Consider the following 13480-nt stretch of genomic DNA (forward strand, 5'->3'; position numbering starts at 1 on the left):
GTATGCTTGGTTCACAGAGTAATGGAATGCTTTAAGGAAGCCATCTTCTATTGTAGTGAGGAAGAGGTGGATGTTGCCAAAATAATGAGCCTATTGAGTTGGCATGTGAGATACGGCTAATCCTCCTAACCTAACAGCTGAAAGACACAGCATGATATCTCAATTAAAAAAACTCTGAGTGCATTCCTTACCTTAAAATAAATGAGAGGTAATAGTGAGACCCATTTTATATCCAGGAGCTTAGATAGGAGGGGACAGTTTTATAGGGTCAAGGCCAATCATTTTGTTCGGGTAGGCTTCTCACACTACAGTACAATGGGAAGTACCATAGTGTCAAGAAAGTGTCTTCAGACATGAGATATATAACGACTCTTTACAAGTCCTTAAGTAACCCCACGGTTCAAACACGTTTGAACATGGCCTTAATTTGCTTGGCTCTGGGCTCACCTTGGCAGTCGGAGCCACATGACCCAGGAGGGTGACCAATCATCATTGTTGCTGCTGAGGTTCTCATTGGCATCAGAAGACGACTGGCTGTGGGCTTGGCTGTCGTCCCATTCCCTTATCTCCAAGGCTCTGAGGACCACGACGGAGGACATGCTCTTAAGTTTGGTCACTGCTTCATTGCGTGTGACACCCAATAACTCAATGCCATTTACACTCAGCAAAAAATCACCTGTGGGCAACAAGCACAAGGTATACATATGAAGCACAAGAAATAATAAAACAAAATCAAATACTGTTTTGATAGACAAAAAAAATGTACCCAGTTATACAAATGTTGATAACTAATAGTTAATGGCAGTCACTTTAGTGTAGTTAGTCTACAAATATGTAAAATGCAAGAAAGGTGGAGATGGAGAGTATAGTCAGACTGCATTTTAACTAAATTTACTGCAGATTGTAGCACTAAAACTACAATCAAAAGTGCAAACTACACTACTACACTGCAATCTATTTAATTGTCTCAATGAGATGCAGATAGTGAAGTTGCTTTCCATTTGGGACTTTTTTTATTGAATATCTTAATTGCCTTCTTAAATCTTGAAACATCAGTGATTCGTTTTTAAGAAGCCAGGTAATTCAATTTCTTCACTTGAGTTGCAGGATCATCTGCTAACCAATTATGCAGAGAAAAGTTATTTCAACAGAATTATGAACACAATTTAAGCAAACCTGCAAAATATTATTTGGACAAAATTGTTCAAACTGAGCTGGTAAACTAGCAGCTTTCCTAAGTCTTTAATTACATTATGGTCATCTGTTTGTAGTTTATTTTATTAAGCAGCATTTGTATGAGAAAACAGTGCCCTTTCCTGCATTTTTAATAATAGGAAAAGTATACATTAGACTTTACTTTCATATTCAAATATGTTTGCAATTTGCCATGCTTTATTTCTAACACTGTATACTTTAAACTCCAAGCTACCATCAGAATGAAGCATGGGCTTGAATACAACTGGGGTTATTGTGCCATTTTTAATTCCAGTTAATAATTCCAGAATAACCGGGAATTATTATCTCACCACAGTGATCTTGAATAATTTTGGTCAAAAATGCTAAAGCCAGTCACTAGGCCACAGCTTGAGGTTATGTATTCTGGATTTTAAAATAGTAAAGTTGCAGTCAGAATGTTAAAGAGCCTTTAGACAAATGATGTTCATGACAGGTTTTTTTTTTTTTTTTTTTTTTTTTTTTTGTCAGGGCCTCAATAACTACCTCATGAAAAGTACATTGTGTAGAAATGTATATGGTACTGTATTATGCACTGTGGGGGGGGGAAATCAGGGAGAAAGCCACCTCTGCTGCCTGGATTTCCCAGACAAAGCCCTCTAATCTTTGCTTTGGGATTTGCTCTATACCTTTCTTTATTCTGCCATCACTTCCCACCACTCCATCAGGATCCACACTGGCGATGTAGATGGGCAGGTCCCAGCCTCTGCTCAGCTTTCCCCCTGCCACCGTCATGCCGAGAGACTCATGGGGCTCCTTAGTCAAGCTTACAATCTTCTCTTGGCAGGTGAAGTTATGGAGCACATTCTGGGGAGGGGATACAAACAACCACATGAGTGGGAGCTGGTGAATAAGCTTTCATCATATCTCACAATAGTTCCATGTTTTTGTACCAAATTCTTGAAATTATTATGCAGTTGCAAAGACAAATGAGAAAACCACAATCCTATAAAATGTCTTTTGGAGATGCACTAACAATCCTAATATCCTAGGGAACCTCCTTAAATAAATGGAATACCCAAAAGAATAGGTCATTGAATACATCAGTAAGTGGAAAGCATCTCTAGAAAGTGCTCTTGGCTTTTTGAAAAGATGGATAGAAAATGCCATGGTTTCACAGAATATTTCCTGACACATTAATTTGTATTATATGGTAAATGGTACGATTGTACAAGGCATTAGTACTAATATAAACAGAGATAGGAACCAAGCCCTTCTCTATCACAACCTCCACAGTGTAAAATTACTTCTGGATTAAAGAAGCTTGTTTTTATTTTATTCATATAGCTGGACTATAGAGGGACACAGTGTTGTCCTTTCAACACTGAAACAGCCTTGACATAAAATAGCATATGTCCATCACACCCTGAGGACCATAATACTAGTGCATTAATTTATAAGGCCATAGTTTGTTTTATATAATGTTTTAGCTGAACCAAAATTGCCTCAAGAAGCAGTCTCGGTGTCTGTATGAAATACTAGTGCTTTGTTGTTTTTAAAGTTGTAATTATAAACTGTATTTAAAGCTTGGCACAGGCTGAACTGGGCTTTTTTGAACACAGGATGTGGTTTGCAATAAATCCCACAATTAACTATTATGGCTTCCGGTAGAATTTTGCGATATCATTTTGTAGTTTATTTGATTGCATGATTTTAAATAAAAGATCTAAATTATGTTGATATAGCTTTTTTCTCAATCCTAAAATTCTAGGCAATGCAAAGCTTTTGGCCATAGCTGTATATATACAGTCACCTCCAAAATTATTGGCACCCTTGATAAAGATGAGCAAAAACCACTGTATAAAATAAATACCAGTACTGAGCTATATTGTAATTTTCCAACATGTGGAATATATTTGACTTTATTAATGATTAAATGGAATCAACCAAAATTACACATTTCTCAAATTATAAATTTATTTCCAAAAAAAATGAAGTGTCACAATTATTGGCACCCTTGTTTTCAGTACTTTGTGCACCCTCCCCTTGCAAGGATAACGGCACTGAGTCTTTTTCTATAATGTTTAATGAGTTTGGAGAACACATTGGGAGGGATCTTAGACCATTCCTGCCTCACTGTGCGTGGGGGCAAGATACACTTGCGTCCTCTACTAGGCAAGTTTACCATTGTTCCAGTGGTTTTGAACTTCTTAATTATTGCCCTAATAGTGGTGTGTGGAATATTTAGTTTTTTAGCTATTGTTTTGTACCCATTGCCTGATTTATGAATGTCAACAACCATTTGTCTCTTTTCATTTGTGAGTTCTTTGCCTTTCCCCATGGTGATGGATGACACATAGATTTCATATGTGTGTTACCTCATTTTTATACCCCAGTGAAACAGGAAGCCATGGAAGGCCACAATATAGTTACTTAAGACTGACATGAACTTAAAGAAGTAGAATGTTAATGCAGATTTAATTTTGTTTGATTTTATTTATAAGACTCTTTAGGGGTGCCAATAATTCTGACACCTATCTTTTTGAGAAACATTTTTATTACTTGTTAATAAAAAACTTTTTTCTCTGAGCAATTGTATTAGAATAAAAGAATATGGTTTTCCCATATATTTGAGCATAAAATATAGCTCATTACCTGTGTTGTTTATTTTATACAGCCTTTTTTGCTAATCTTTATCAAGGGTGCCAATAATTTTGGAGGTGACTGTATATATATATGTACACACACACACACACACACACACTGCTGTGCAAAAGTCTTAGACATGTTGCATTTTTCTACTCTGATGCATTATGAGCAACAACAATTTACTCAAAGCCTTCACTATTGTTACTATTATAATAACCTTGACTTGCATAAAGAAGGAAAAACATTGAATGAAACAGCTCACATCACTCGATTTTCAAGGTGTGGTATCCGAAGCATAATCAACAAGTACAGAGAAACATCATCTGTAATTGACAAACCCAGGACTGGAAGACTCAAAAAGCTGTCTAACAAGGATGAGCAATACTTGAAGATAATATCCTGAAGGAATATAAAGAAGACAAGCGTTGAATTGACAACAGAACTGGCAGAATGCACAGGTGTAGTTGTCCATCCATCAACAGTTCAAAGCACCTTTGACCATTGTTCCATTGTCCAATTTCTTAACAGAGGTATTCTTACTGTAACACATCCTTTAAGTCCTGATTTCAAGAGTGACCTTCGTACTATTGATTTGATGGACAACGACTCCTGTGACAGCTACTTTCAAGTAACCTTGGTCTTGGTCTGCCGTGTCACTGGTTGAAACAACTACTAGAGATAACGATAAGGAAAACACCGGTTTTACTTCAAGTAGTTTATCTTGTGAAAAAAATGAACCATGAGCTGCTGACAGGGAATTAAAAGCACGATAATAAACCATGTATATTACTCTGACAAATTGCTGATGGAGTCCAGGCTTGTTTGAGACACTGTTTATCTGAACAAGTATCTGAATGCACTCTCCTGTAAACTGAGGCTCCTTTCTTAAGTCTGCCACCTTTAACCTTCATCAGTTGCTATACTTTGTAAGTGTCAATGGATGTTCCTTCACAGCTTGTATTTCAAATATTTGCAGAAGGACAGGGACAAATCTCTTTAATGATGCGTGGCCCTCCAGTAGCTTCTGCCTTTTTTAAAAGTATTTTGTGTTTACTGAAAGTTGCAGTAAGTCACTTCAGGATATGCTATAAAGATACAAAACTCTAGGGATTTTGATTCAGTCATAAAATTCGATTTACTGTTTCAAAATTGTAGGCACTGGAGAATAAGTTATAACAGCATCTGATAGAGTCAAATACTAAGAGTCAAGCTGGGATGTATCGGGACAATATAGATACTATGCAAATATGTGATGATATTAAATATGTTTAAACATGAAATATTTGATAGGAAAAAGGGAAACACTGGGCTAAAGAGATCCAAATGTTTTTTTTTTCCTGAATAATATTGCTGTTTTAAAAAAACAATGTGTGTATGTATACTGCTACTTTAGATTTTAGCATGGATCACAAACCTAGCTATTGAAACAAAGAATTTCCGTACAACACTGAATCAAACTCCAAAGCTTTTTGCTTTTTGTTTAATACGTGTGAGCAAATCAAATGGAATTTTGTACAACCTAACACAATTTATCATTGATTTCATATGACTCAAACATCTGTTCATATTAAATGCCATCCTCAAGCCTTGGCTGATACCTACAGTAGTATTTATAAAATTATTTTTCTTTAATACTAATACTAATACTAAATCTAATACTAATAATATATTATTAGTCCTGATGAAAGTTGAAATATTCAGACTCTATTTAGTAACAGTGGAGGTGAATTCAGCAGACACTAACCATCATTTTTATGACTCAAGCTTGTGACGTGATGAAGACCAGAGACTTCTACTATATACATTAACCCTGCTACTCTGTATCTGAATGCACTATGGCAGCCCTGGTAAGTGTGCAGGTGCTGGAGCTCACCTTGCTGGCGCTGTCTCTCTCCTCCGTGGGGTAAGGAGGGGGGCTGCTGTTCGTGTTCCACCGGGCCTCTTGCAGGATGTCAGGGGTCTGGTGTCGGGTCTGCCGTGACACAATAAATCGAACCCTCTCCTGGCTCGCCTGCGTGACAATAGCCAGATGTTAGCCCTTGCTGCTAGGAGCAATAAAACCACCTTTCTTCTGCCTCTCAGGTTTAAATATGGAATTCCGGCTGGCACAATTAAAGGTGTTGCTTGTTTCAAGCAACACCAGGCAATAAGTGGTAACATTTACAACAGACCTGGCAATGAGATGTGGGTATCCATTACCTACAAAAAATACCTAATAAATATTGGCACAATAGCTTTATTAGCGTTCACATATTTTCATTTTGAGCAAAAGTAAACAAATATTAGCACACCATTTTCTTTATACATATTTTAACACTGTTAATTACAATAATTTATATAATCCCAAACACATTGTTAAAGTTAGTTTTTAAAGCCAATGTATGGGAATCATTATGCAGACTTTGCATTGACTCTTAAATATAAATGTACTATTCTAAACTAAATATGACATCACCACAACCAAGTTGGGGAGAAACTAAATACGTATGCATTATCTCTCAAACCTACTCTGAAGCTGAAAAGAAGTAGCTTGAATTATGTGGAGCTGTCCACATAATGCTATGGATTTGAGTAGTTACTTTGTAAGATATACAGTACATGCACACACACACACACACACACACACACACTCACTCACACTCATTCACACTGTAGATACTATCTGGATAACTAACCTAAATAAATATTGTCAACATCATGTCAAGAAGTTTCTTTAGGTTTATCTTCAACCTAAATAATTAGAAACTGAAATGGTATGCAAGGAAACAATAAATAAAAAATATAATTTAGCATGAGTAGCATGAGCATAATATCTCTAGATATTAAATTTAATGTTGTCATGGCCACATATAACATTAGAATAGATTTAAAAAAAAAAAAAATAAGCAAACTAAATGCTGTAACGAGCTTTTGAAACCACACAAGAACCTTTTATTCAGCACTATTGAAAGAAGAATGCTCCAGATGCAGACAAAGATATCCGAGTTGTTGTTTTTTTTTTCATAGCCTTATTTGTATAATATACTGCACTTGTTTCTTCCCTAATAAGGACACACAATGGGAGTTCAGCATAAAAATTCAGCCCAGGTTACAGCATAGAACCTTACAATTAAATACATTCTCCTTTTATTAAAGTTCACAGGAGTGGATTGCAGTATTTCACAAACTCCAGGGGTCACTGAGAGACAGAGCTCTCAGGGGTCTTTTGTAGGAGGGACTGAAGCATATTGGTAAGCTGGGTGGTAGAAGCTTGCACATTTGGAAATGCACAGCTTTTGTCAAAGGCCCCCTTCTTATTTTCTTCCTTACTGACTCCCACAACTTTTGACCCAAAGTAATTACAGACATATTCATTATAATAGTATTAACACTCTTGTTTAGTTCCTGTTTAGTTCCCTCCTCCATTTTGACAATGTATTGCCCTGGGGTTTATAGTCCTGTGAAATAAGTTTGTTTTTAAGTTTCATTGTGTTAGATTTTAAAAGAACAAAAAGACTTTCTTAGCTGACAATTGTACAGTTAGAATTTGAGTAAAGTATAAAATCTGTGGTATGGTTTCGGTCTGTGAGAAAGCAGTGTCTGAATAGCTGCAGAGCAGAAGAGATGCCCTCACAGCAGGCTGGAGATGCAGGCAGTGCTAGATAATGAATGAAGTGGTGACGCACAAGAGAACATTCTCTTTCAGCTTTCTGAAATGCCAGCAGCAAGGTCAGTCTTGGATTAAGTGGGCTGGAAAGGCACAATTTGTTAGCATTTTTTTCTTGAAACACACACACAACTTAAAATGAAAAAAAGTGTTCCTTGGCCATTAAGCTGATGTCATCACTCCTGTTCTGTGAATTCCTCTTGAGTTCTCAAAACAATTAGGACAATTCTTTACAATCTCGCTGACAGAAAAAGTCCAAAAGGAAAAAACGAATCCTTGTAATCAGTAATCTTGCAAACACTCCAATTGTGGAAGACATGTTTGCAAGCTGTTGTGGTCACATGTTCTAACTCAATACAGAAAACAGGATATCATTTTTGGAAATAAATGAAGCTGGGCCTCATACACGTTTTCCATACAGTTAATGGAAAAGGAGCAAGGGCTGCGTGGAGTAAAACTTCGGGAATTGAAAACAGGCATAATGTACTTGTGACTTTAGAAAGAGGACAAGATTTCCCCTTGGCTCGCAGAGAGCTGCCCCAGTGGAGGTGAGACAAAACCAATCGGCCTCCAAGGCTAGGAAGCAACCGATACTTCTCCTAGGGGGAACGCAGAGCAAGAGAGAACGGGAAAACAACGAGTGTTAGGATATGTTTGGCCGGGGGTCCCCTCTGGCTTGCGGAGGACGAGGCCAGTGCAGCTGGGCCTCTAAGGCTGGGAAGTGAACTTCACTAACCCCCAAAAGAGGACCACAAGTGTGCCACCAATCCAATGAAGAAGACGTTACTAAATAAATTAGATGTTAGTTAGTAACAATTAGTAATACAATTATCAATAATACAATAATCTTTTTTTATATTATTTTATACTAATCTCACTGCTCAGCAGAGAGGAAAAACCACCCTGTGGGCAGAGAGGTGTCCCCCACTCCAGGCATACGAGCAATATTCTGTTGGGCAGAATAGATATCAAGGAGAAAAGAGTGAATGTAAGATTCCACAGCGGTGGAAGACCAGAAGCCCATTTTCTTGATAGGTACTGGCAGGAGCGAAGGCCCAGGGAGGGAAAACTCGAAGGAGAGAGGACAGTGAATTCAGAGCAGCGGAGAAAACCAAAGCAGACAGAAAGACAAAGAGATTCATTGAAAGATGAAAAACAGCCATGGCAGAGGATTGTGATGAGGTCAAAAAGTGTATCAATAGTGATAGGGAGATGGGAGGGAGATGGAGGAAGGGCACTCCTTGCCATCGCCCTAAGGGAAAGGCAAACAGCAGGGATAGATGAGAGAGGAAGGGAAAAAATATATATGTGGAAATTGAATGCCAGCTAGATAAGATTTGAGAGTTCAGCTTGTCTTTTGAGTGAACAAGGAAAGAAAGAATGAAATCCTGGTTGAAGGGTGAAGGGGAGATCCGATTTTGCTTGCAGAAGGTCATGACCAGCCTGTTGCGTAGGAGGAGCGGGTGGATGGAGCGAGAGCCGCGGCCATATAATCTTGAGTGGAATTGAGGAGATTGCAAAGGGAAGAATTTAGTTGAATATCAGATCACTGAACAGGCAGGAACAGGCAGGGGAAAAAGATGAGCTGAGGGAACCAGATGTCTGAAACAGGAGATCTGGAGGCAAGAAAGAACATTGGCAGAGTTATTAGTGATACAGTATGCACCTCTTAAACCGTACAGGGTTATTTCAGGCAGCCATTTATATCGGACAAATAGGGTTTGCTGTTTGCCATTCCCATCGATTTATTACTGTAGGAATCGCTCTTACTAATCCACCAATCAACTGTTTTCACCTTGTTACTTGCCATTCACATAGATTTCAATACAAAAGGTAGCACTTTACTGTAGTAAAAACTTGACTGATCGATCAATCAGCTATTTGCACCTTCTTACTGAGCGACTACCCCTTGTACTGTACCTTGGCTATTTAATCCCTGTGTCAGGTTTAAAGTTTGAAAAAACAGAACTGACTGCAACAGCAAGCAAGCATGGCTGGAAAAAGAAAAGGAAAGAATTTCAGTCCTGCTTTGCTGTAATATTGGATAGCATGTGAAAAATGTGATTGACAAATCGGAAACCCCACGTTGTTTTAGAGGAGTTAACCACCTGCCTGTGGTTTATTCTCGTCATCGTGAACAGAATCCTAAAGGCGGCACACTGCCAGGTGTATGTTGTGCTGTTGGGTGCACCAACAGAAGAGGCCAAAAAAGGCCAACTTACCCTTCTACAGGATTCCTGCTGATCCAGACAGAAGGGCAAAGTGGCTTTCAGAAATTAACAAGCAAACAGCAGATCAAAGTACCCCAAAGAAAGACTGGACTCCAAGTCAATACACACGTTTGTGTGGTGAGCACTTCATAAAAGGTTAGTAGTTCTGGTTTTACGTTATGAATATTATTATTAAGTTTAACACGCTGTTGCATAGCCACTTTATCAGAAATAGTCTTACTTATTGGTCTACACTAAAGGTTGGTAAATTTTATTCCTTACATAAAATACTATTTCACCGTTAACACCAGTTTATGACATTTAAAAGCATAATGAAAATTGCATTCATCTTCAAGTAATTTTAGGCTACTTAAAAACAAAACAGGAGTCTCTATGAACGTACCTTAACTGTAGTACTACAGTACTGTATGTAATTTATATTAGTTTTGTTTTTAAACAAACTATTGAAAATGTTTAATGTCTCAATTAGTAACATTTAAGTAAAGTGTTCTCAAAAGGGGGAAAAATAAGCATGAAGTGTGTTTGTTAGATTGACACATGGTGGGAAGGTGGGACTTTAATTATTAGCTATAGTGTTCTATGTTTAATAGTGTAGTTTCGAATTTCACGATTGTAATTACTAAAGATATTACTTGTTTTGTTACAGTAAATGTTCCATACTGGGGGGAAGAGACTTAGGATCACAGTCTGTTTAGCATTGTAAGTTGCTAAGTTTTCATAGCTGAATATCTGCATTGTGCAAATATAAATCTGTATTTCAATACTGAAAGAAAAACAAGTAAACGGAACAACCTGTACTTACTGCCTGTTTTCATCTTTTTATGGGTAAAAGTCGTGTTTTGTCGTGTTGTTTTGAGCTAGCGATACAGTCATGTTCCTAACAATAACATTCCCTACCTTGGCCTTGATAACATAGAACTTCTTGTCTAAATGCCAGACAATCAGGCTGTTTACCCATCCTGAGATGAAGTACTTATAACTATTGGTACTTGTATATGCCTTCATCTGGGAAGCTGTGTAGAGAGAGGGGTTCTCAGCTAAATAGATCCAGATATCTCCGAAGTCGAGGTCGAGGAGTTCATGGCTCTAAGTGCTGTAAATAGCACAGACGGTGCACAATAGGGATCACAAACTCTTAGAATCTGGAACTTATCTCTGTCTTTTCAATTCCTGACACTGGAGGTGAGACGTGTGTTCTGTGGCAAGTAACTCACACTGTAGTGTGGAAGATACCGAATTCGCATTAGCTGCCATCGCTGTTTTGACCGCCAGTATGGCGCTGGGGTCAAATGGGTGAAAACCCTCAATATGCTAACGAAAAAGCAAGACAGAGTCTAAATAGGGAGATTAATTGATATTTTGGTGGGACATAATGGGGGAGGAGCCCTAGCTCCAACCCCCAAACCACACGTAAAGGTTACAAGATTTGGGAAGATTTTTTTTTTAATCTTATCAGTTGACAATGAAAATATTAGCTCAGCAGATGTTTCCCAAATGTCAACAATACCAGTACAGTAGTCTCTGTGTACAAGAACACCCTCTTAAGAGAACACTTCACCTAAGGGAACACCCTTGTGTTGAAACTGATTTTTCCCATTGTAAATGCTCCAGCTAAAGGAACAGGAACTTCGCTTAAAAGAACACCTTCTTGGCACGATAGCAATTCGTTCATAACGGATACAGTACTGTTTTGTAACCTGATAACTCATCATTATCATCGAACCTAAATTAAACTGGTTTATTCAGTCTTTTCAAAAGCGACTTGTCATCGTGAGGAGTATCTTGAGGGACACTGCTTGGTTTATAAAATCTTTTACTTAATCAGTTAATTTCATATGTTGATGCACGTGCATCATGACAAGTAATACATATTTATTTATTTATTTATGTATTTATTGATTGATTCATATTGTGTTTGATGGTTAACTCCATCTTAGAGAACACTGCGGCTATAGGAACACTTTGCTTGTTTCTCGAGGGGTGTTCTCTTAGCCGGAGACTACTGTATTACAAAAACACATTTTTGAATCACACTGGTTGATTATGTAGTTGACTATTGTAGTGCGAATCACGTATGCAACCGTTGCCATCTTCACACAAACTGCAACCATGGAAACAGGAGTGAGGAGGTAACAAGATTGAAACAGCATGCATTTAGAAAAGCAAGAAAAATATGAAGCAATCTACGCTGGATATGTTTTACAAGAGAAAGGGCACGTAATTATTGTATTCAGCATGTAACTGTACTTATTATTTTCATTTCTTTACTGTTTTCTTTTAAATATACAGTTTCAATGTGAAGTTGTCTTGAATGAACTACTGTATACTGTATAAAGATGTTCAATTCAATTTGGGTGTTTCTTCATTATTCAGATACAACAAATTGCCAAACCCTATTATAGTGAACAACCTGAAGACAAACACTTCTCCAGGTCCCAGGGGTGTTTGTTATAATGAAGTTAGACTGTGTGTGTGTGTGTGTGTGTGTGTGTGTGTGTGTGTGTGTGTATTCTAGCTTTATCAATCATACCCAATGCTCTTCGGTTGAAAGGCATGACAAGATCATACGCAAAAAATCCTTTGGAGATAAGATTGTAGAGTACTGTTCATTAAGCAGCTTCAAAGCAAAATGACATACAACCTGCCAACTGTTGTCCACTAGACTGGTTAATGTACTACAGCTTATTTGGTCAAACACTCTGATCCTTAGTCTAAGTTAACTCATAAGCATACTAAAATCCTTTTTTTAATTAAGATTTTGTTAAATAACTGCAGTGCGATGCTGTACATGTAATCAACTTTGGTCATTTGCTGGTGATTTTATTTTAGACTTCTTCAGTAAACAGGAAATTTATAAATGATTTGCCAGTTAAATATGTGCAAATGGCTGAGCATTAAAGCAAACATTTTAGCACGAGTCATTTTCCTGACTACCTATTTCATTTAAGGCAGTGGTTCTCAAACTGGGGGGTGCGGACTGTATCCTGGGGCGGCGCAAGAAGCTTCAGGTTTTTTTTAAATTTAATTTAAAATATTGTGACAGGGTGGCTGTGCGGTGACGTCAGGTCAGAAGCAGGAAGGACACACACAGGTAACTGCAGTTGCAAAAGACGCTAGACAAAAGACGTTTTATTTTTAAATAACAAAAATAAATAAAAGGTTTAAACAAAAAGACAGTGCTCACAGAGCGAAACAAAAAAGGTAAACAAAACAAATCTCAAACACGAAATAAACAATAAATGATCCAGGTCAGGCTGGGCAGTAGCCTTCACTGATCCTGGAGTTTCTTTTAAATTTAGTTTCGTTTTTGCTCTCTCTCTCTCTCTCTCTCTCTCTCTCTCTCTCTCTCTCTCTCTCTCTCTCTCTCTCTCTCTCTCTCTCTCCTCCTCTTAAACACCCACCCCTCGAGTGCAGAGAGCTGCAGCCTTTTATGCAGGTGACCATCTCCCAATTTAGCAACAAATGAATCACTTAATTAATTTGGGAGATGGCTACCTTCTGCACGGGGTTTTTAATTATTCCTGGCAGAGGACGAGTACCCACTCTCGCCTCTGCCAGAACACATTTTAAATAAAACAATAACAAACAAAACGCACAGCTCTTACCGTCATTTACACACAATAATAAATCAAAACCCACAAATACAAAATAACACAGGGGCAGAGGGGGCAGAGGGGGATTCTGGGATCATTAAGATACTAACAACCAAACGAGCAAGATGGGCCGAATGTCCTCCTCTCGTTTGTAAATTTTCTTATGTTCTGAGGTTCTAAAATGGTTG

The 13480-nt window shown here is 37.9% G+C and overlaps 1 protein-coding gene across 4 annotated transcripts in view; it reads right to left on the reverse strand.

Annotated features, from left to right (window-relative positions):
• Positions 1-13480, reverse strand: part of LOC117421138 (E3 ubiquitin-protein ligase LNX) — a 51644-nt gene that overhangs the window by 5568 nt on the left and 32596 nt on the right. For all 4 annotated transcript variants that reach the window (XM_034035118.3, XM_034035119.3, XM_059026638.1 and 1 more), the window contains 3 exons: positions 5696-5833; positions 1863-2040; positions 448-676 (listed from right to left, as the gene is read on the reverse strand). In XM_034035118.3, the coding sequence (XP_033891009.2) occupies positions 448-676; positions 1863-2040; positions 5696-5833 (545 nt within the window). The remainder of the gene's footprint in view (positions 1-447; positions 677-1862; positions 2041-5695; positions 5834-13480) is intronic.

Source organism: Acipenser ruthenus, chromosome 1 (assembly GCF_902713425.1).
Source record: "Acipenser ruthenus chromosome 1, fAciRut3.2 maternal haplotype, whole genome shotgun sequence".
NCBI classification, from domain to species: Eukaryota; Metazoa; Chordata; class Actinopteri; order Acipenseriformes; family Acipenseridae; genus Acipenser; species Acipenser ruthenus.